This window comes from Monodelphis domestica, chromosome 1, assembly GCF_027887165.1.
Source record: "Monodelphis domestica isolate mMonDom1 chromosome 1, mMonDom1.pri, whole genome shotgun sequence".
Taxonomy (NCBI): domain Eukaryota; kingdom Metazoa; phylum Chordata; class Mammalia; order Didelphimorphia; family Didelphidae; genus Monodelphis; species Monodelphis domestica.
In genome coordinates, this window is record NC_077227.1 from 74,955,450 (window position 1) to 74,980,844 (window position 25,395).

Genomic DNA, 25,395 nt, shown 5'->3' on the forward strand with positions numbered 1-25,395 from the left:
TTCCTTGAAAGTATTCTGAAGTATTGAGATTATAAACAGATGTGCCATTACTCTTTCGGGACATATCCAACAGACAATGATCTGGGTCCAGTCCAGGGCAGGGGACTGGCTCGATTATATTTTGGGAATGTTTTAGTACCCTAAATGATCCCATGCTGCTTGCTGCTACACACGCCTCTCTTTCTTTCAGAGATGAAGCTGTTAATACATTTTGTTGTATTATCATCTTAATTCTAAAGTATCTCTTGATGTATGCAAAAGCCATATCTTATGCCAAAAATAAAAAAGGAAAAATAAACCATTCTAAGGAATATACCATCCCCCTGATGCAGCAGGGTAGTGTATGTGACGCTTCCCTGTGCCCACAATGAACATCATGTTACAGGGAGCACTCTGGTCTTTAGTAGGAATTGACTTTAAGCTAAGAAAACCCTTACCTCTGTCTTAGAATCTTTAATAGTCTCAGTTCCAAGGCAGAAGAAGAGTAAGGGTTAGGTAATGGGGGCTAAATGACGAGCCCAGGCTCATGCAGCTAGGAGTATCTGGGGCCACATTTGAACCCAAGAGCTCCCTTCTCTAGGCCTGCGTCCTATCCACTGAGACCTAGTTGCCCTTCTTGGATTAATTTTTAAAGCTCTTTCTTTACTGCTCAGTTTTCTCATGATTCTCGTGTATTTGTTCTAATTGACATGCTTTGGCTTCCATGGTTCCTCGTGCCTGGAATGCTCCCTTCAGCGTGTGTGCCGGCAGGGCTCTGGGCCCAGTGGGTGTAGGACTGCTGGGGCTAGGCAGGCCGCTGCCTGCATGGTCCAGCCGCTGCTGGGCACTCTTTCAGCAGTGAGGATGTGAGCACACCCTGACTTTGCCTGAAGACCGGAATGGTTCTCTCTAGGTTAAAGGGGAGGATTCAATCTCATTCACTTACAACTTCTGGGGTTCGGTCCAACCTCCCTCTTCCATAGTGTCAGCCATCACTGATCACTCACCTCTGCTGAGCACCCATCTTACCAGAGAGGCCGTTCATTGAAATGATCTGGGATTGTGGAGGTGTACTAACTTTTTCAGACCACAGGAGACCATTTAACATATACTTACTTAGTAAGGCTTTTGCCAATTTAAAAAATCTTATGTGTACAAAACATGTGAACAAAGATTAAACACATCTCACTTATCTAGAAGCCACTCTCTAATGAGACCTAGACCTACTAAGAAATGTTTACATTTTAATTTTTGATACAATACCTACAACTCTGCTTAACCAATCAGGCGGAATATTGAGAAGAATCTTCTGTATCATCTCGGATCCCACATGAACTTGAATCTCATTCCTGCCATCAGACACAGTCATCAGAGCTGGCCTGAAAAAGAAGACAGGCCAGGAAAGGTTATTTAAGTCAAAAAAGAAGCTTTGAAACTGGAGCAAAGTTTCAGTGTGATTAGTGATGAAGCATCACTTTCTGGTCCAGATGATTTTAATGTGCTAAAAACAACTGAGAGTGCCCATATGCCCCTTAATTTTATGGAAGAGTCAACAAACAGTAGAAAACCCTGTGCCTCTGGAAAAACCATACCCATGTTATTCTGATAAGCAGTAAGAGAAAAGCATTGTTTCCCATTTCCAAGCTCAAGTCCCAATTGACTTGAAAAACTGTATTATTGGCTTTAGTTATATAACAGAGGCACTAGTGGAAAATATATAGTTGAATGAGTTAATTTCTCTGCAAAGAAATGTTTTTTGCTAATTAGTATCCTATTGCCTTGTAAATACTGTGGATAATACTACCCATAAGAAAGAAGAAAAATGATCTTTTGGAGGTTTATTTTTAGCAGACCATTTTAATATAAACTTATTATATTAATCCATCAGAAATCATTCAACAGGGGGTAGCTGGGTAGCTCAGTGGATTGAGAGCCAGGCCTAGAAACAGGAGGCCCTGGGTTCAAATATGGCCTCAGACACTTCCCAGATGTGTGACCCTGGGCAAAGTCATTTAACCCCCATTGCCTAGCCCTTACCACTCTTCTGCCTTGGAATCAATACACAGTATTGATTCTAAGATGGAAGGTAAGGATTAAAAAAAAAAGTCACTCAACAAACACTAATGGGAGAGGCAATATGTAAATAACTTTATGTAAACATATATCTTTTTGTAGATGAAAGGTAATCTCAGAGGGAAGGCACTATTAGTGAGGGGACCAGGAAAAGCCTCATGTAGAATGTGCAACATGAACTGAGTTTTGGAATAAGCCAGGGAAGCTAAGAGGTAGAAGTGCAGGAGAAGAGCATTCTGGGCATTGGGAGAGCCACTGAAATAGCAGAAATGGGAGATGGAGTGATTGCAGAGGGTCTGTAGAAATAAAGTGAAAGAAGACCGGAAAAGTAGGAAAAAGACAGGTAGTAAAGGGTTTTATGTGACAGAGAACTTTATATTTGAGGAATGGTTTATCTGAGGTAGGAGGAGCACCAGGAGAGCTAAGAGTCTCCAATGAAACCCTAGAAAGAAAATATCAAGGAAGAGAGGTTGATATGCAGTGTCAAAGGCTGCAGAGAAGTCAGGGTGAATGAGGACTGAGAAAAGCTCATTAAATGTGGTCATTCAGAGCTCAGTGGTAACACTGGAGAGGGGGGTTTCAGTTAAGTGGTAAGATGCAATGAAGGTTTAGGAGTGAAGGAGAGGTGAAGAGGAGGTACCTGGTGTAGATGGGCTTTCTCAAAGAGTTTTGCCAAGAAGAGGAAAAATATCTTGGGGGATGGTTGGACAAAGTGATTTTTTTTAAAGGATGAAGGAAAAAGGGGCATGTTTGTAGGCAGCAGAGAAGGTGCCAATATGTAGCAAGAGATTAAAGATTAGAAGGAATGATAGAAGGGGTACTGGAGAAGACGGAAGGGATAAGATAAAGGATACACAGAGATGGGTTTGCCTTGGCCAGGAGAAGAACCATCTCATCACAGACAGGAATAAAAGAGGAAAAGGAGGAAAAGGTCTGAGAACTTCTGTGTACTTAAATGCTCTTTCTTTGTTTCTCTTTATATATATATATATAAATATTCACTAACTCCACTGGCACTAATAGCCATCTCCCTCCCCTTAAAACAAATAAATACTATCAAATAAACAAAAATCCATTTCTTGGCCATGTCTGCAAATGTGTCTCTCATCCTGTACTTCTGAGTTCTCTGCCAAAGGGCGGATACGTTTCAACATCAACCTCCTGGAATCATAGGCCTCAACTTTATGCGTCTGACCTACTCTCTTTGAAGAAAGTATTCCTGATTATGTAGCCATGAGGCATCAATACTGTCTACAAGCCTTTGGTCTCTCTTATTTCTTACTCCTGTACTCTATTTTTCCAATACATTTTTCACTCTTCCCCCTTATGTCCATCTTTGCACTAGTGTCGCTGAATATATCTTCATTTGATTTGGAGGTAGCTACTGTGAAATTGTTTGGCAAATTCTTTACTGAATTTATCTTTTCTTCTTCTGCCATAGATATAACAGCAAGCATTACCATTATCCTCATCGAAGCTTGATTTTCTTTTGCAAATGCTTACATCATGTGCACCCCAATATGAGATATGTGAAGATCTCATGAAATGATGTTTCTTTTTTACCTTTGGCTTTTTGAGAAAGCCAACTCTGCCAGTATCTTTGTGCAAGGAGAGCCTGTGAACTGTCCTTCCATTTAGTTGTCCCTCTCTTTGTCCTCTGGCTTTATTCACTGAGAGAATGTCAAGACTGATGTGATTTAGTTCTTTCAGACAAAAATCTACTTGGACATTGGCCAAGGATCTTATATTTGGAGTATGAATAGCTAAGTTACCATTTATAGAGGGTCTAAAAATGACGAGATTCTTAGCATCATTGTTCTCTTATCTACTACTCTATTACCATGACTACAGAAGAGGCAGAGTACCCACAGGTCTGAGGATAGGTGGTATAGAAGGAATTGGTACAGTTCAGCTCTCCTAACAACTACAGCAGTGCCTTGATACTTGAGCACCTTAAGTCATGAGCAATTTGAGGATGAGCAGTCATGATCGGGATTTTTTGCTTAAGTCACAAGTGTATATTTTAATTTTGAGTTTCCACCCATGGGAGGGGCCCAAGGTGGATGAGGTGATCAGTACAAGTGAGATTAAGGAAATATTGAGGATTTGGGAAAAAAATTAAATAGTTTATTGGAAAGACACACACAGAAAAAGTTGCAACAGGTCCTGCATTGAAGCTGTGTGATAACACTTGTTTCACACTTCATCGAAATGTTCTGAAAGGGAGGAAGAAACAAACTTCCATGGCAAGGTTTTTATTGAAATGGCCTCTAAGTGAAATTGAGGAAAGTGTGGCAAAACAGTAAAAATTCAATGAAGAAAATGATAATAAAACGGGCAGCTGAGTAGCTCAGTGGATTGAGAGCCAGGCCTAGAGACAGGAGGTCCTAGGTTCAAATATGACCTCAAATACTTCCCAGCTGTGTGACCCTGGGCAAGTCACTTAACCCTCATTGCCTAGCCCTTACCACTCTTCTGCCTTGGAACCAATACACAGTATTGATTCCAAGACAGAAGGTAAGGGTTTAAAAAAATAATAAAAGTAAAAAAAAACAATTAAGCTTAGCAATAAATTTACATATCATAAGTAATGTGTAAGATCAATTTTGCATTTAAATGTAGTGTTACATGTGTAGAGAGTAAGTTATATTAAATGATAGTTCATGAAATGAAAATCTTCTTCACCAGCATCTTTGCATGACCTTGAAGGTAAATAACATTTCATAAACAAGTTTACGTCTTTACATTCTTATTATCTATAAATATAAATATTTATTTGTTATTTATAAAGTATATTTTCATTTGAAAGTATATAAAACAAAAAATTTGTGTGTTTTTTTTGGGGGGTGGAACAGATTAATTTCATTTCCACTAATTTAAATGGGGAAATTAGATTTGACCCAAAAGCAAATTGAGTTACTAGCTTGTCTATGGAACGAATTAAACTTGTGTGCCAAGGTACCACTGTATATGAACGAAAATTTCTTATTAGTGCCTGATCAAGTATTGACCAGAAATCCAAGAAGAAACCACAGTGGGTTGGTTATCTTTCCAACTCAAGAATAAAAATTCAATTTACAATCAAGTGACCTGAGCAGTGACTGAAGAAAAGAGATGGGCTAGGCAGAACAGGGAGATTGGGATCTTGAAGTTAGCCCCTTGGGTGCAGGGGTAACAGCTCGGTCCTTCTCACCTAGGAGTGATGACCTTGAACACAACCTCTAGAAGTGAAATCTGAGCCCCTGTCCAGTGACAGAGAAAGGGATCTAAGACTCAGCTTCCTTGTGTCCCAGGGGCTTTTGTTCTGCTTAGGAGAGGGGATTCTCAGACACAGATCACTGGAGAAGAAAAGGGCTGTGTCTCTCTAACCCAGGAGAAGGCATCACAGAGCCAGATCCTGGTGGAAGAACAAGACCACAGTAGCAGATTTTTGACCTCAGTAGGAAGATAACAAGAGAGGCCAGGGCCATACAATGCCATGACAGTACCCTGAGGAATGAGCAGAACTGAGCCCTTGCATAGGGAACTGCTGATGATGTCAGGGATGATGAGGTCCAAATTCATAAGATAAGCACTACAAGACTCTTCTAGGCAAAGCTGCAAGGGAAAACATAGCCTGCCCACAAGATCATCAAGAATTCCTAGAGGAAAAGTTTAAGAGGATATTGTAAAGGAAATGAAAGTGATAGAGAATTAAAAGCATAACATAAGAGATACAAAACTGAACCCAAGTAACACTCTGAAAATCAGAATGTTAAACACAAATTAATGCCTCTGTGAGACAATAAGAAATGTTAAAACAAAGTCAAAAGATTGAAAAAACAGGGACGAAAAGTAGAGTATATCATAACAAATACAACTGACCTAGAAGAAAGATCAAAGGGAGATTATCTGAAAATCACTGGGCTTCTGGAAAGCCTAGATATCCTATTTCAAGAACTCATGAAAGAAAACTGCCTAAACTAGTGTCACCTTAAAATCTGGAGGCCCCAAGTTTGTCCCTGTTCCTTGAGAACTGGCCCCTTGGGAGTCAAGAAGACCAGATTTCAAAACTGACCTTGGTCACTTACATGTCACTTAACCTCCATTTGTCTCAGTTTCCTTGACTATAAGATGGAGATGATAATAGCACCTACCTCCTCTAGTAGTGAGGATCAAATAAGATAATAATTGTAAAGCACTTTGCAAAGTGCGTGGGACATAAATATTAATTATTTTCACTAAAGATAACAATGACAACATGACAAATTTTTGGGATTCAGACAAAGAAGTCCTTAGAGAAAAATGTATATCTCTAAGTACTTTCAGCAACAAAAGAGAAAACAGAGCCCTGAATTGGCTATACAACAACAACAACGACAACAACAAACAATCCCAAAACTCCAACTCAGAAAACCAACAACATTTTGAAAGAATAAAACCAAAATAAAAATTCTGAAAATCAAAGAAGAGATTTAGAAAAACAAGAACAAAGAAACAAACAAAAAACCCCAGTGAATAATATTAGGAACTTTTAAAAACAACAACAAAATGGATGACTATTAGTTCATTTTACTAAAAGTACAAGAGAAACCAAATGACCAGTATTAAAAATGAAAAAAGAGAATTCAAAACAAATGAAGAATAAAAAATAATATTGAAAATTATTTTGCTTATCTGTCAATCAAATTTATAATTTAAATGAAATGGATGAATATTTACATTAAAAAATACCAATATTAATAGAACAAGAATTGGAGAACTTAAACAATCCAAGCTCAGAAAAAGAAATTGAATGAGCCATAAATGAATCCTCAAAAAAAAAAATAAAACTCAGAACCAGAAGGATGTACAAGTAAATTCTTCCAAATGTTCAAAGAACAATTAATTCCAATATTATACACATTGTTTGCAAAAAATATCAAATTCCTTCTCTATTATACAAAAATAGTTTTGGAACTCAAACTGGGGAGAGTCAAAACAGAGAAAGAAAAATATAAAATAATAAATATGGAAATATAAAATAACATTATTGGCACTGAAGTAAAAATTATATAAAATATTTATAAATTTGCTATAGCAATATATCATAATGCTTATATATTATGACTAGATTGTATTTATATTAGAAATGCAAGGTTGGTTTCATATTAGGAAATATGATCATAATTGGCCATATTTTTAAGAACAATAAAAATCACATTATGAGTATATCAACAGATGCAGGAAAAGGTTTTTAAAAAATGTAACATCTGTTTCTGTGAAAGGAAAAAAATCCAACTGAACTACCAAGAAACATAAAAATAAAGGTTCTTTTCCTTAACATGGTAAATGTTATCTATATAAAACCAAGCCAAAATATATGCAATGAAAATTAACTAAAGTCTTTTCCAGTAGGATCAGGGGGAAAGATAGGATGTCTATGTTACCACTTCTAGTTGATATAATGCTGGAAATGCTAGCTATAATAATAACTTAAGAAAAAGAAATTGAGGGAATAAATACAACCAAAGAAGAAATGAAATTATTGTTTTCTGTAGATGATATGGTGGATTATAGAGAATCAACTAAATATTAATTATAACTACCTTAGCAAAATTGTTGCACATAAAATAAATTCACATAAATTATCAACATTTATTACTAATAAAACCTGGCAGGAAGAGAGAAAAAGAGAAATTCCACATAAAGTAACTATAGATGTATTAAATCCTGGGGGAGTCTATCTTCTAAGATGCATATAAAAGCTATGTGAATATAATCATCTATAAAACACAATTTTTAGAACTAAAAACTGTCTTGAAAAAATTGTAAAAAAGGGGGCAGGTAGGAAGATCAGTGGAGAGAGAGTCAGGCCTAGAGCTGGGAGGTCCTGGCTTCAGACTGGCTTCAGTCATGTCCTAGCTGTGTGACCCTGGGCAAATAACTTAATTCTCATTGCCTAGTCCTTATCACTTTTCTGCCTTGGAATTAATATACAGTATCACGTCTAAGAAGTAAGGTAAAGGTTTTTTAAAAAATTGGAAAAATATTACTAATGGGTAAAGCCATATCAATATAATAACAATGGCAATGCCACCTAAATAAATTTATTATTTAGTATTTCAATAAAATTACCAAGAGATTATGTTATAATTCTGGAAAAATTAATGAGATGGAGATAATGGAAAAAAAGGAAGGGAGATTAGTAATACCAGCTCTCAAACTATATTACAAAGCAGTAATTATCAAAACAATTTGGTACTGGTTAAAAAGAAAAGCAGAGTAATGGAGCAGATTAGTTACATAATATAGTAAAGCAAACAAACCTCATAACTTAGTGTTTGATAAATTCAAAAATATTCATAGCTGCGTTCTTTGTGGTGGCCCAAAACTGGAAAACGAGGGGATGCCCATCAATTGGGGAATGGCTGAGCAAATTGTGGTATATGTTGGTGATGGAATATTATTGTGCTAAAAGGAATAATAAAGTGGAGGGATTCCATGGAGGCTGGCACAACCTCCAGGAAGTGATGCAGAGCGAGAGGAGCAGAACCAGGAGAACATTGTACACAGAGACTAATACACTGTGGTATAATCAAATGTAATGGACTTCTACCTTAGTAGAGGTATAATATCCCTGAACAATCTGCAGGGATCTAGGAGAAAAAACACTATTCATAAGCAAAGGATAAACTATGGGAGTGGAAACACCGAGGAAAAGCAACTGCCTGACTACAGCGGTTGAGGGGACATGATAGAGGAGAGACTCTAAACGAAACTCTAATGCAAATATTAACAACGTGGAAATGGGTTCGAATCAAGAACACATGTGACATCCAGTGGAATCACGCATCGGCTAAGGGGGTTGGAGGGGAGGAAAAGAAAATTATCTTTGTCTTTAATGAATAATGCTTGGAAATGATCAAATAAAATATTATTTAAAAAAAAATTCAAAACCCTAGGATTAGGGACAAAGCTTTGCTAGTTGACAAAAACTAATTAAGAAAATTGGATAAGACAGGAAACAAAATCTTAATAAGTAGAAAAAATATATAATAATTTTTAAAAGGACATGGCCATGCCCACATACAATGAGGCCTCAGGGAAAGATTTTGGAGTATCATATAGTGATAAACAATTTGCAGGTAATTTACTTCTAGAATAGGGTCTTCTATGGAACAAAACAGCAACCTCCTTGAAATTTACTGATAGTTTATAGGTGGTGTTATAGGTGGTGTTATAAAATTGATAAGGGAGTAAAAAGCAAAGTGCTATTTCCACAAAGGCATAAGTAGGTAAAAAAATTATGTCAAATATAATATAGCCATTAAACTGCTAACCAATATCTTATGAGGTATTTATTATTATTTTGAAAGTGAAAAAATTGAGATTCCCAAGATGTTTTATAATCTCCACAGTAACTCTGTGATGAGGATAGGAAAATTTCTCATTTTAATTATCAACCTATTCTTTCTAGACATAACCATTTTAATTATTTTTACACATTCTAATATTTTCTTCTTTGAAAGGAACTGACTGTTCCTTCCTTGGAAGATTAGTTACGATTTCTGGATTTCAAAAACTGGTAGTGACTCCTTAAGATTATTTCCAACCCCATCATTCTAAATATAGTCTTTTTTTTAGATAACTTGGGTTTTGGCTTTATTTACCTGTAATGCAGCTTCACCATAGTGAATGGCAAGCAGCTGACACACTGCTTGTAGATCTTGTTCTCATCTATTTCTAATTCCAGTCCACATTTTCCACAGCCTGAATATGTAATGGTGGGTAGACATGTCAGAATATCCTCCAGAGAAGTGTTGGCATCTATGACAAGCTTCTGGCTCTCATGGGGAGCATCAGGAAATACTAACACTAAGATCTGGGCTGTTACTTGAACCACTCCTATGGAAGACAGAAAAAATAGAGTTAGAATTTTTGTGCCCCCATAAATTGTCTTAAATGATCATGGTATTTTCCTAATTACTAGCTCTTTGAATTCAACTCTTTATATAATTCTAGAGTCCCTGGTACAAAGCTAGAAACTAGTTGGAATATAAAAATGTTGAACTCATCCATCTAGCTCAACACTTAAAAAATGTTGCCCCTGAAAATTTCTACGCAGTGATGTGTCAAATGATGTAAATTCGAAATTGTTCCTTTGGATTACCAAAAGGGGGCACTGTAATAGAAGATCAAGAAGTTCACTGAGAACCACATCATTTCATTTGTTATTAATGTTAGCTAACTTTACATTTGCTCATTCTTTTTCATAAGATTATAATAATCTTTTTTTACTTGAAAAATATACAAAATCTCAAAAAAATCTGAGATCATTTAAGAGAAAAATCAGCTAAGAAAATGATTTATTCAAATGTTACTAGTTATTTATACTAAAATGTAAAGTAATAACTATAATTATAATTAATAAAACATATGAAACTAAATATATAATAATGAATATCAATATAACTTTAATAGCTATAAATAAAATAACTATATTACAAATGTAATAACCATAAAATTATTTAACTTTTGGTGTTAAAGACAAACTATAAGCTGATTTATTTTTAACCACATATGCAAAAATTCTGAACACTTTTTGTTCAAAAGTTACTCTTTCTTGTATATGTCAAGGTATACTAGAAGCTATTCCCCCAAATTTCAGCTTCTTTTTCCTTTCTAAATACATTTAGAACAAGGAAGATTTTTGAAAAGTTCAGAGTAAATAGCTTCAGTTACATATATAGTCACATTTAAGATCTGAGAAAATATCTAATTTGTTCATAGTGTATCAATGCCAATTCATCTAAGTAATATTTTCTAAAGAATATATGCATATAATATAGCATCTAAAGAATATATAATAAATAAAGCTAATGATGATAAAAGAAAACAAAAAATGTTTTACCAACTTATGTTTCAGAATATATTTCTGTTTGTTAGGAAGTAATTCCAAAAAATAATACCATCAATTAAGAGATTCTTAAAATGCTTTTTATTATGAATTACATATTTTAAAAGAGAGGTTCAGGAAGTAGATGCTTATATGCATTTTGTAAAAGAGAATTTTTATGTGCTAAAATGATCAGTTTGAACAATAATACCAACATCTATATGGCTCAGTGATTTGAGTAAGCTAAAATGTATGTGGAAACTATAATGTTATCTGGATGATGTTTCAATGTCTTAAGTAAATATTTATTAGAAAGCAGAATAAATCACTAAAAAGATCTCCAATGATTAGTGCTATCATTTTAAAATTTAACAGTTACAAAAAAATGGGCTACTGGTTGAAATTATACAAAATGTGTTTTGAAATGTAAAGTCTCATTGTGCTCTAAGAAATAATAAGCAAGATGATTTCAGAAAAATCTGGAAAAATCTGCAGAAACTGAGGCAAAGTGTAATAAGCAGAATCGGGAGAACACTGTACACAATAACAGCAATATCGGATGATGATTATCTGTGAAAACTCTCAGCAACGCAATCATCTGGGATAATCCTGAAAGATTTATGATGGTGAATGCTATCCACCTCCAGAGAGAACTGTTGGAGTCGTCTTTCACTTCAGGGGATTTATGGTCTTATGTTAGACTTTTGGTTATGTCTGAGTTTGCTCTTACAACAATAACCGATATTGAAGTATATTTTGCATGACAATAAAAAATTAAAAATTAAAAACAAAATGTGAAGTCTCACTAAATAAAACTTAATCCCAAGGGCCTAGTCTACTGACTATAGTATTTAAGCCTCTTGGGGTCCAGCCAAGACTACAGTTGCAAAGCAGCTCATTTCCAGGGTCCTATTCAAGTCACAATTAGTCTGCCTCTTCCCAAAGAGCTCACTCCCTTCATTAACAGTTCACAAATGGTGGATGCATGGACTCTTACCCAAGTGCTTCTTTTTCAGAAGGTCAGATAAATGTGAGATCTTCACAAAGTGACTCTTCCTTTTTTGGAATTTTGCTTTAAATTCAATTGCTCTCATATCATCCTCAAAGAGGCACTCACAGGAGGACCAAGGAGTTGTATGCAATTCTAGGTTTCCTAATGTGGAATTATGTTGAGTCAGGAGATACTTAAACTCCCAAAGATGATCTTAAAACAAGAAAATTAAAAGTCAAAACAAGGAAAACAATTTGGAATCACAACATTATTAAACTCTTCAGTTTAAGGACTATACTTAAGAATATGGGAATCAAATAAAATCACTATATATCTGTATGAAGCTTTAAAGTTTTCAAAGTACTTTCAAATACAAAATCTAATTTGTCAGAGAGGCAAGTGCAATCTTATCCTAAACTAAGGCTCACAATTTAAGTTCCTTGCTTAAGGCTACAAAGCTAATAGGGAACAGAGTGAAGACCAGAACCTGAATTTTCTGAGTTCTACTCCAATATTTCAGCACATATAATGTCTATTAGATAATTATAATTAAATATGTATGCTTTATTTAAGCATCAAAATGAGGCTATAAGGAGTGTTCTTTTAGAGATAACTACTTCCACACAAGATGAATGGATGCTCAGCTACCACATATATACCTGGATTAGCAAAACACCAGAATTCACATGAGAGTGAATAATAATCAAGAAATTCAATAAGCAACTACAGTAAGTAGATATTTCTACTCAAGAATTTCCCAAAGTTGTCCAGAAGCCCATGGGTAATTGGAAAGAAGACTGCTAGAAAAGCCGGTATCAGAGCAGGCACACGAGCGCTTGATCTCCCAGAATGACCAGATATAAGACAGACACAAGTATATCTTTGGTAATCTATGTCCAGAACTAGCAAGAGTGGAGGTCTCTACCAAGAATGCTTCATAGTGGCCAGAATCCCCTGGAGAAGCCCCAGTGAACAGCATCCCTGTCCTAACTAAAAGAAGAGGCCAGAGCAGCAACTTAAGTAACCCAGGGTGAGACCAAGAATATTCATGCACCCACCCAAAGGCCAAGCAAGGAGCAAAGACTGATCTTAGCAATAGGGCCCACTTAGGAATTAAAGTTAGAGAGATGAATAAAGCAAAGAAGATACTGACCAGTACAAAAAACTGTTGTAGATCTAGAGATGCTCAAAAATCTATACTAGAAGAAGTTAACTCCATAGTAACTATAAGCAAATACTCAAGGGTTTTGCACAAAGACTGTACATTAATACATAGAAGAAATGAAGCAAGAGATTACAAAAACCAATGGGAAAAATGAAATAAATATTTTAGAATAAAAAATAGATGGAGAATAAGTACCTTAGAGAGTAGTAAACTTTACCCAAGAAAAGAATTTCCTAAGAACCAGAATAGACCAAATAAATCAATAACTCCATGAGAAAGCAAGAAATGTTAGAACAAAATTAAAAGGTTGAAAACAAAGAAGAAAATTTAAGATATATTATAAAAAATAATTACCCTGGAAAACAGATCCAGGAGAGGTAATTTAAGAATCACTGAACTCCCTTTAAAACTATGGTTTATAAAAAAGCCTAGACTTCATATTTGAAAACATAACTTAGAACTGCCTAGATATATTAGAACTAGAGGGCAAAGTGAAGAGAGAACCAATCATCTTCTGGAAGGAACACTAAATGAAAAAGTTCCTGAAAATTTACAGCCAAAATCTAGAGCTTTCATATCAAAGAAGAAACACTGTGAGCGTGCAAAGTCAAGCTGAGGGGTATATTCACAGCCAGCCTACAAGAGAGGGTGGTCTGGAAATTACCCTTGTACAAGCATACTTAGACATGGAAAAAGCTGAGTTGACACAAAACCCATCCCCTGAGGACATGTATACTAATTAGCATTTTTTAAGTGGGTCTTTAGCTACTTGCTGCCAAGGTGTGCTAATAGATTTTATAACATAATAGAATATTATTATTATAATAGAATAGAATAAACCTTCGTTTTATTTCCTGAGTTTGCCTCAGGATTTTCTCTCAACATTTTAGTGTCTCCTGATGGGAGCTTTTGTTTACATGATTCTCATTTGGTGAGCTTCTCTGCCTCCACAGACTTCTGTCTGACTGTGGGTGGAAGAGGATCTCTCAGAAGTCAGTTCGTCATGAAGTCAGGGAATTAAACTCCCTGGTCTTGGGAAGGATAAGGAGAAAGAAACAAGTCCTGAGTCTACAATTGACTCTCCCATTGTGCATGAAGATGAAGAGGCACCACAAGAAGGAAAAGACCGTGCTAACTGGACCTGGCCTGATGTCAGATCACAAAGGACAGAATAGTCAAGGTATCATTATGAGATCAGGACAGAGTAAGCCTCCTTTCAGCCTAAGACTGGATGGAGTCTGCCCCTCGTTACCATGTCCACTAGAGGTGCTGGACCACCACCACTGAATCCAGATTTCTCAGAATCAAAGATCATGGCATCCTTAAGAACCTCTTTTGTAGGAAATAATAAGAGGAGAAGGAGCTTAACAAGCGGAAGGAAAGGAAAGTTAAGGAAGTAAAGACTTTGGCAGCTGCCATGAAAGAAGCAATGTGGGGAGGCAGAGAAGGAATTTAGAACCTTAAAAAGACACTTGGAAAACAAGAAGGGGGCTGGAATATTTTCACTGTAAAGGGGGGCACATTGAGAGAGACTTCAGAAGACTTGTGCAGGCGAGTCACCTCTGGCAGAGGGAGACAATCTCCATTTTATCCATAGGACCCTATAAAGGATAGCCTGTCCCAGGAATCAGCATTGTCACTGTCCCCTTGGCACCTGCCACTGCCAAGGCTATCAAATAGTCTGTACTGTTTGGGATGAGGAGGAAGGTGGTTGGAAACCAAGGGGGTTTCTCTGAAATGCTGAAGGGGACACGGGTATGATTAAGGACACAAGTGTAACTTTCTAAGGGCCTAAGTGCCCCCTGAGGACTTCCCGGTGTTAAAGACCAAAAGGGTAATGGGCATCTGGGGGGAAAAATGAGATTTGTGCCTTAACCACACTGTTTAAAGTTGCTTTTATACCTTTGAAATGTTTTCATCCTTTCTATTAATGCCTGACTCCTATCTCATTGTGTGGAAGGGACCTGATATGTAAACTTGAAGCCGTTATTTACTGTGATCCAGGAGGGTTAGGTTAGAGTGCAAAAGAACTGATTAGGATCATGGTACAATTTTAAAGAAACCCAAGAAGTTTATGGGACCCCTACTGTCTGATTTACTTCCAATGTTAGGAGACAAACCCACCACTTGGTCAGTTGAACTTGTGCAGATGTGTACTAAGGATGAACTACCTTCTTGTGTGCAACAATATAATATCAATTTAGAGGCTACTGAATGTATTAAAAAACTCACTGATGCTTAAGTCCATCTGGGGTGATAGTGTCATGACAAGCACTTGTAATGCCCCTCTGTTGTCAATGAAATAACAAGGTGAATGATAAAGGTCTGCCTGTATACCATTTTGTCTGAGATCTGAGGGCTATCAATAATTTTGTCATCCCGAGAGCCCTAGCAGTCCTGAACCCTGTTTCTACTATCACCAACATTTTTCATAATACAAAAACATATTCTGTTTCTGATTTGTGTGCTGCCTTTTTTTTAGCGTCATAGGAGATCTAGTCTACGAGTACTGCTTTGCTTTATTTTGGAAGGAATAGCAATATACTTGGACTAGGTCTGGAGGTCTTCCTTAATTCCATATGTTGATGATTTACTTCTTGACTCTTCTTTTCAGTGAAACTGTGAGAAGAAACTGTTTTCTTCCTATAATGTCTTTATGAAAAGGACCACTGAGTCTCTCTCCTTTAAAGTTCTAGCTTGCCTTTCCCCTGAGCAGCATTTGGAACATGAGCTAAGGCCTAGCACTAGGGCCTTGATAAATGATAGGATTCAGGGTATCCTTTTAAATGCTAATACCAAAAAAAAAAAAGTCAGGTATGTATCCTGTTGGGGACTATGGGAGAGTGTTGCCCTTGGTTTCTAGCAGAGGGGGAACTCACCAAGGAAGTAGTTGCTTTTGTGGCTAAAAAGGGCTCTTTCCCAATTACATGCCAATAAATTTGACAATCTAAGCAAAAGAGATGAATATTTGCAAGACTATGAATTGCCCAAATTAATAGAAGAGGAAATAGAATACTTAAATAAACCCATCTCAGAAAAAGAAATTAAAGAAGCCATCAGTGAACTCCCTAAGAATAAATCACCAGGCCTAGATGGATTCACAAGTGAGTTCTACCAAATGTTTAAGGAACAATTAATTCCAATGCTATATAAACAATTTGGAAAAATAAGAAAAGAAGGAGTTCTGCCAAATTCTTTTTATGACCCAAATAATACCAACCCAGGAAGAGCAAAAACTGAGAAAGAAAATTTCTAGACAAATTTCCTTAATGAAAATAGGTGTAAAATTTTTAAATAAAATATTGGCCAGAAGACTACAGCACTATATCATACACACACACAAAAAAAGATTATATTCACTATGACCATGTAGAATTTGTATCAGTAATGCAGGGCTAGCTCAATATTAGGAAATCAATCTGCATAAATGACATATCAATTAAAAAAGCACAACAGAAATCACATGAGTATTTCAAAAAGTACAGAAAAAACCTGACAAAACAGCTATTAAAAATACTAGCAAGCAGAGGAATAAATGGAGCTTTCCTCAAAATAAGTGCTATCTAGCTAAAACCATTAACAAGTATCATCTAATGGAGAAAAGCTAGAAGCATTCCCTATAAGATCAGCGGATGAAGCAAGTATGCCTGTTATCACAGCTATTATTCAACATTGTACTAGATATGCTAGCTTTAGCAATAAGAAAAAGAAATTGAAGGAATGAAAGTAGATAATGAAGAAACTAAACTTTCACTCTCTGCATTTGATATGATGATATATGTAGAAAATCAACTAAAAAACTAGTTGAAATTATTAATATCTTTAGCAAAGATTCAGGATGCAAAATAAATTTACACAAATCATCAGCATTTCTATATATAACCAATAAAGTTCAGCAGTAAGGCATAGAAAAAGAAATTCCATCTAAAATAAGTTTAGAATGCAGAAGAAAAATGAATGACTGATCATATGGTTCATGGGTATATGATTGGGGTTTTGACTTTAAATGTGCAGTCTATTGCAAATATTAATAATATGGAAATAGGTTTTGAACAAGGACATGTATAATCCAATGGAATTGCTCATCAGCTCCAGGAGAGGGGAGGGAAAGAACACTAATTATGTAACCATGGAAAAATATTCTAACTAAATAAATTAATTTAATTTTTAAAATAGTATCCTATGAGTTTAAAAATAAAAATAAATAAAATAACTTTAGACAATATAAAATACTTGGGAGTCTACTTGTCAAGACAAACCTAACAACTATATGAACACAATTATAAAATACTTTTTACACAAATAAAGTTAGATTTAAACAACTGGAAAAATATTAATTGCTCATGGGCAGGTCAAGCCAATATAATAAAAATGACAATACCTAAATTAATTAATTTATTGAGTGCCATACCAATCAAACTACCAAAAATTATTTTCTAGAGGTAGAAAAAATGATAACAAAATTCATCTGGAAGAGTAAAAGGTCAAAAATATCAAGAGATTTAATGAAAAAAAATGTTAAGGAAGGTGGCCTAAATGTACCAGATCTCAAACTGTACTATAAAGCAGTAATCATCAAAAGCATTTGGTACTGGTTGTAAATGACTATAACAATCTAGGGTTTGATAAACTCAAAGATCCCAGATTTTGGGACAAGAACTTAGTATCTAACAAAAACTGGTAGGAAAATTGGAAACCAGTATGATAGAAAATAGATATATAGACCACATTTCACACCATATACCAAGATAAAGTCAAAATGGGTATGTGATTCAGACATAAAGAGTGAAAGTATAAGCAAATAAGGGGAACATGGAATAGTTTGCCTGTAAAATCTATGGACAAGGGAAGAATTTATGACCCAATAAAATATAGAGAACATATGAAGATATAAAATAGTTTTCTTTTTCCTGTGCAATACACTTTTATTCTCCTTTTACCTTTTGCAGTCATCTTTGAGTAATCGTTGTGTAAACAATAGAATGGAATGAAATTACATTAAGTCGTCTGCAAATGGCTCTAGAACACCTTAACAATTATGACAAGGCAATTATAAATAACTTTTCTTAGTAATATATATTTGTTGTTTTAAATACATTTTAAAGAGCTGTTATATTTAGGTCAGCTAGGAAAGAGTCATGGCAAGGTTCAAAGAGTCTACCTCCTTGACAATACACTCCAATTTTTGAAAATCCTACGGTTTTACTACTTCTGTAATATAGATCTAGATAAGTCACATGTTAAGCAGAGGACTACTTGGGCCAAAAAACATTTATCCTTGAAACCTAATAGCAATTTACCTTTTAGTCATTGCTCAAATCCCTTTCTATTATATTTTCTCCATCTTGGTTTTCTGCAGAATTTCAAGTAAGGCTCAGATTCTTGTTTGTTCGTTTGTTTTTTCTTTTGTTTTTCAACTTTTTATCTTTACAGAAACAAATCCTATATAAGGTATAGTATATATCTATATATCTATCTATATCTATATCTATCTATCTATCTATCTATCTATCTATCTATCTATCTATCTATCTATCTATCTATCTATCTATCTCATAACGTAAAGCCAAATCGGGCAGAGTTAGTTAGTAGTCTAGCTTAATGGCAACATCATATAGTAAGTATTCTAGTTCGTAGAAGCCCCAGGAAAGCAAAACTTAAGCCAAACGTATGTATTGGATGCATATGAAACTCCTAGAACTGAGACTATTCTAGAATAAAGCAGCCTCAGACACATTTAAAGTAAATAATTTTGATTAGATTAAATTCAGAAGTTTAATTCAAATAAAACCATTGTAACCAAGATTAGAAGAGAAACAAACTTGGAAAAATTTTTATAGCAAATTCCTCTGATAAAGGTCTCATTTCTCAAATACATAGGGAACTGAGGCAAATTTATAAGAAAACTGGCCATCTCCAACTGACAAATGGTCAAAGGATATGAATAGGCAGTTGTCAGAAGAAATCAATGCTATCTATAATAATGAAAAAATGTTCTAAATCACTATTGATTAGAGAAATGCAAATTAAAACACTGAGGTATCATCTCATATCAGACTGACTAATATGACAGCAAAGGAAAAGTAATAAAAGTTGGAGGAGATGTAGCAAAATTGGGGCACAAATGCATTGTTGGTGGAGTTGTGAAATGATCCAACCATTCTGGAGGGCAATCTGGAACTATGCCCAAAGGTCTATGAAACTGTAAATTCTCTTTATCCAGTAATACACTACTAGATCTATATCCCAAAGAGATTTTTTAAAAAGGGGAAAAAGACTGATTTGAACACAAGTATTTGTAGCTGTTCTTTTTGTGGTAGAAAAGAACTGGAAGTTGAGGGGATATCCATCATTCGGGAAATGGCTGAACAAATTAAGATACATGTTGGTGATGGAATACTCTTAGGCTATAAGAAATGTTGAGCAGAATGATTTCCGAAAAACCTGGAAAGACTTACATGAACTAATGCACAGCGAATTAAGCAGAAGTAAGAGAACATTGTACATAGTAACAACAATCCTGTAAGATGATCAATTATAAAAGACTTTGCTATTCTCAAAAATACGATTGAAGACAATTCTGAAGGACTTAGGACAAAGAATGCTCTCTATTTCCAAAGAAAGAGCAAATGGAATCTGAATATAAATCAAAGCATACTATTTTTCACTTTATTTTGTGTGCTTTCATTTTGGGGTTTTGGTTTTATATGGGTATTTTCTCACAACATGCCCAGTGTGGAAATGTTTTGCATGATAATACATGTGCATCCCAGGTCTGATTGCTTACAATCTCAAGGAAGGGGGAGGAAAGGGAGAGGGAGACAATTTGGATCTTTTATTTTCAGAAAATATAGGTTAAAAATTGTTATTAGATGTAACTGGGGAAATAAAATATTAACAAATAATAAAAATAAAGAGGTCTCTAAGACACTTACACTTTCAGAAGCCTTGAAAGAAGTGGTTAGGAAAGTGAGGCAGGTGATGCCATCCCCACCATCTCTGGGACTCTGCTTGTAACAAGCCTTTTTTCCTTTCTGTGCACAAATGGAGAAAGGCTTCATCGAAGTCCTCAATCAGAAGTTGGGGTGCCATTGTAGGCCTATTTGTTGCTACTCTTACCAACTTGATCCAGTGCTGTGAGTCTTTTAGCGCCCTTTGGGCATAGTTCCAAATTGCCCTCGAGAATGATTGGATCAATTCATAATTCCACCAGAAATGCATTAATGTACCTATTTTGCCACATCCCCTCCAACATTTATTATCTTCCTTTGCTGTCATGTTAGCCAATCTGCTAGGTGTGAGGTAATACCTCAGAGTTGTTTTGATTTGCATCTCTCTGATTATAAGAGATTTAGAACACTTTTTCATGTGCTTATTAATAGTTTTGATTTCTTTATCTGAAAATTGCCTATTCATGTCCCTTGCCCATTTATCAAGTGGAGAATGGCTTGATTTTTAGTACAATTGATTTAGCTCTTAATAAATTTGAGTAATTAGACCTTTGTCAGATTTTTGTTATGAAGATTATTGCCCAATTTGTTGCTTCCCTTCTAATTTTGGTTGCATTGGTTTTGTTTGTACAAAAACTTTTTAATTTGATGTAATCGAAATTATTTATTTTACATTTTGTGATTTTTTCTAACTCATGCTTGGTTTTAAAATCTTTCCTTTCCCAAAGATCTGACATGTATACTATTCTGTGATTCACCTAATTTATTTATAGTTTCCTTCTTTATATTCTAGTCATTCATCCATTCCGAGTTTATCTTGGTGTAGGGTATGAGATGTTGATCTAAACCTAATCTCTCCCATACGGTTTTCCAATTTTCCCAGCAGTTTTTGGCAAATAGTAGGTTTTTGTCCTAAAAGCTGGGATCTTTGGGTTCATCATACACTATCTTGCTGAGGTCATTTGCCCCAAATCTATTCCACTGATCCTCCCTTCTGTCTCTTAGGCAGTACCATATTGTTTTGATGATCACTGCTTTATAGTACAATTTAAGATCTGGTACTGCTAGGCCCCCATCCCTCACTTTTTTTTTCTCTATTTGCCTTGATATTTTTGATCTTTTATTGTTCCAAATGAAATTTGTTATAATTTTTTCTAGTTCAGTAAAAAAGTTTCTTGGTAGTTTAGTAGGTATGGCACCAAATAAGTAAATTAATTTGGGTAGTTTTGTCATTTTTATTACATTATCTCATCCTACCCATGAGCCATTAATGTTTTTCCAATTGTTTAGATCTAGTTTAAATTATGTGGAAAGCATTTTGTAGTGGTGTTTGCTAAAGTTGTTGATTATTTCCACTAGCTTTTTAGTTGATTCTCTATGATTCTTTAAGTAGACTATCATATCAACTGGAAAGAGTGATAGTTTAAGTCTCCTCAATGCCCATTTTAATATCTTCAATGACTTTTTCTTCTCTAATTGCTATGGCTAGTGTTTCTGGTACAATGTTAAATAATAGAGGTGGATAATGGTCATCCTTGCTTCACTCCTGATCTTATTGGGAAAGCTTCTAATTTGTCACCATTACAGATGATGCTTGCTGATGGTTTTAAATATATACTGTTTATTAAATTTCTAGGAAAGGCTCTACTATTCATATACTTTCCTTTTTCTTCCTATTCATATACTTGTTTTTAATAGGAATGAGTTTTATATTTTTTCAAAGGCTTTTTCTGCATCTATTGAGATACTCATGTGATTTTTGTTGGTTTGCTTGTTAATATGGTCAATTATGTGGATGGTTTTCCTAATATTAGACCATCCTTGCATTTCTGGTATAAATCTCACCTGATCATAGTGAATAATCCTCGTGATCACTTGCTGGAGTCTTTTTGCTAGTATACTTAATAGAATACTTAAATTAAGGGTATTAGTCTATAGTTTTCTTTATCTGTTTTTGGTCTCCATGGCTTTGGAATTAGTACCATATTTGTGTCATAAAATGAATTTGGTAGAACTCCCTCTTTGCTTATTATGTCAAATAGTTTGTACAATATTGGGATTAGTTGTTCTTTAAATGTTTGATAGAATTCACTTGTGAATCCATCTGGCCCTGGAAATTTTTTCTTAGGAAGTTCTTTGATGGCTTGTTTGATTTCTATTTCTGATATGGGATTATTTAAGTATTCTACTTCCTCTTCTGGTAATCTAGGCAGTTTATATTTTTGTGAATATTCATCTATATCACTTAGATTGCCATATTTGTTGCCACTTAGGCAAAATAGTTCTTAATAATTGCCTTAATTTCCACTTCATTAGAGGTGAGGTTGCCCTTTTCATCTTTGATACTGTTAATTTGGTTTTCTTCTCTTTTTTTATTAGATTAACCAGTAGTTTATTTTGTTTTTTCAAAGTCCCAGCTCCTAGTCTTATTTATTAATTCAATAGTTCTTTTATTTTTAATTTTATTAATTTCTCCTTCAATTTTTAGGATTTACAATTTAGTTTTTATCTGGGGATTTTAAATTTGTCTCTGTTTTTAAATTTGCATATCTAATTAATTGACCTCTTCCCTCTCTGATTTGTTGACATGCACTCGGGGATATAAATTTTCCCCTGAGTACTGCTTTGGCTGCATCCCATAGATTTTGATATGATGTCTCATCATTGTCATTCTCTTGAATGAAATTATTGTTTCTATATTTTGTTTTATAACCAACTGATTTGAGAGAATCATATTATTAATTTCCAATTAATTTTTGATTTGCCTCTCCATATATCCTTACTATTTATTATTTTTATTTCAATATGATCTGAAAAGGTTGCATTTATTATTTCTGCTTTTTTGCATTTGTTTTCAGTGTTTTTATGCCCTAGTAAATGGTCAATCTTTGTGAATGTACGATGTGCTGCTGAAAAGGTGTATTCCTTTTTGTCCCTATTGATTTGTCTCCATAGATCTATTAACTCTAGTTGTTATAAGATTTCATTCCCATCTCTTACCTCTTTCTTATTTATTTTTTGGTTGGTTTATATAGATCTGATAAAGGTTCAGGTCTCCCACTAGAATAGTTTTACTATCTATTTCCTCCTTAAGCTCCAATATTTTCTCCTTTAAAAATTTGGATGCTATATATCATTTGGTGCATACATGTTGAGTATTAGCGTTTCCTCATTGTCTATACTGCCTTTTATCAGGATGTAATTACCTTCCCTATCTCTTTTAATCTGATATACTTTTACTTTGGCTTTGCCAGATATCATAATTGCGACTCTTGCCTTTATTTTCTCAGTTGATGCCCAACAGATTTTGCTCTAGTCTCTTACCTTTACCCTTGTGTCTACCTGCCTTGTGTGTGTTTCTTGTAGACAACATATGGTAGGATTTTGGTTTCTAATCCACTCTGCTATTTGCTTCCATTTTATGGGTGAGTTCATCCCATTCACATTCAGAGTTATAATTACCACTTGTGTATTCCCCATTGTCTTGATTTCCTCTTTTAGTCCTGATCTTTCTTCTTTCATTATTTCCTTCTATAACAGTGTTTTGCTTTTAATCAGTCCCCCTATTCCCCACCCTTATTTTAGTTCCCTTCCCACCCCCTCCCTTATTATTCCCCTCTTATTTTTCTTTAGGGTTTATTAAATTCCCTCCCCCCTCTTTCCCTTCCTTTTGGTACTTCCTGCCCCATTCCCCACCTTGGTTTTTCCCTCCCAATTTTTCTGTAGGGTAAGATAGAATTCTCTACCCCAATGGATCTAGATGCTCTTCCCACTCAGGATTGATTCCATTGAGAATAAGGTTTAAGTATTACCTATTAGTACTGTCTTCCTCTCTTTCTTATAATAGTATTCTTCCCCTCCTCCTCCTATGCACCTTTTTATGTGGTATAATTTATCCTATTTTCTTTGTCCTTCAAGTTTCTCTTGGTGTCATCTTCTATTCTTCCCTCCCACTTTTTTTTTACATATCATCTTAAACCACTTAGTACCCCAACCTATGAATAATAATTCTAACTACTATGATAGTGAAAAGTCTTTGAGAGTTACAAATATCATTTTTCCATATAGAAATATAAACAATTTGACCTTACTGAAACCCTTAAAAATTTTTCCTCCTCTTTTTTTGTTTACCTTTTCATGTTTCTCTTGAGTTTTGATTTTGCACACCAAATTTTCCATTTAGTTCTGGACTTTTCCTTACAAATACTTGGAAATCTTCTATTTTGTTAAATGCCCATACTTTCCCCTGGAAGTATATAGTCAGTTTTGATGGGTAGGTGATCCTTATTTGTAGACCCAATTCTCTTGCCTTTCTGAATATCATATTCCAAGCCATGTAGTGCTTTAGCATGGAAGCTGCCAGATCCTATGTAATCCTGACTGGGGCTCCTTGATATATGAATTGTCTCTTTCTGGTTTCTTGCAATATTTTCCCCCTGACTTGGAAGCTCTTGAATTTGGTGATTACATTTCTGGGAGCTGTCTTTTGAGGATTTAATATAGAGGGTAATTTGTGGACTCTTTTAATGTTTATTTTGCCCTCTTCCTCAAGAATATCACAGCAATTTTCTTGGATAATTTCTTATAATATGATGTCAAGGTTTCTGTTTGTTTTTTTTCCTAGGTTTTTGGGTAGACCAATGATTCTCAAACTGTCTCTCCTGGACTTGTTTTCCAGGTCTGTCATCTTCCAAATGAGATATTTCATGTTTCCTTCTATTTTGTAATTTCTTTGACTTTGCTTTATTAATTCTTGCTGTCTTGTGAGATCATTAGCTTCTACTTGCCCAATTCTAGTCTTCAAAGACTGATTTTCAGCTATGATCTTTTAATTTTCCTTTTTGGTTTGGTCTATCCTGCTTTTCATGGCTTCCAGCAGTTCAATTCTGGTCTCCAATTTGCTTAGTGTTTCATGTGATTTCTGTGTCTCTTTTTCCAAGTGGGAGATTCTGTCTTTTAAACTGTTGTTTTCCTTTTGAATTACTTGAATTTCTTTCTCCCACTTTTCTTCTAATTGTTTCTCCATCTTTTTTACTTGTTTATTAAACTCCAATTTGAGTTCCTCAAGAGTTTGTGACCAATTTCCATTTTGGGGGGGGGGGGGTCAGGGGGGAGTTTGGATATGTTTTCTTGTTTGTTGCTCTCTGGTGTTGCCTCTGTGGTCTGCTGTTTTACTCCACAGAAATTATCCAGGGTCAGAGGCTTTTTCTTACTTTTTTTGGTAGTTGTAGATTATAGTTCTTGGGTCCATTGCTATATTATACTTCTTTCCCAGCCAGAGGTCTGCATGAAGAGGGTAGTCAGCTTCCTGTGTATCAAGCTACAGAGTGTTTTTTTTCCCTGAGGTTATTTTTCAAGTCTCTGCACTATCTCTGCTCCC

The 25,395-nt window shown here is 35.1% G+C and overlaps 1 protein-coding gene across 6 annotated transcripts in view; it reads right to left on the reverse strand.

Moving 5' to 3' along the window:
- The window catches only part of SHLD2 (shieldin complex subunit 2), a 114,363-nt gene that overhangs the window by 822 nt on the left and 88,146 nt on the right, over nucleotides 1–25,395 (reverse strand). For all 6 annotated transcript variants that reach the window (XM_007478638.3, XM_007478637.3, XM_016427807.2 and 3 more), the window contains 3 exons: nucleotides 11,907–12,113; nucleotides 9,684–9,918; nucleotides 1,243–1,358 (listed from right to left, as the gene is read on the reverse strand). In XM_007478638.3, coding sequence (XP_007478700.2) covers nucleotides 1,243–1,358; nucleotides 9,684–9,918; nucleotides 11,907–12,113 — 558 coding nt within the window. The remainder of the gene's footprint in view (nucleotides 1–1,242; nucleotides 1,359–9,683; nucleotides 9,919–11,906; nucleotides 12,114–25,395) is intronic.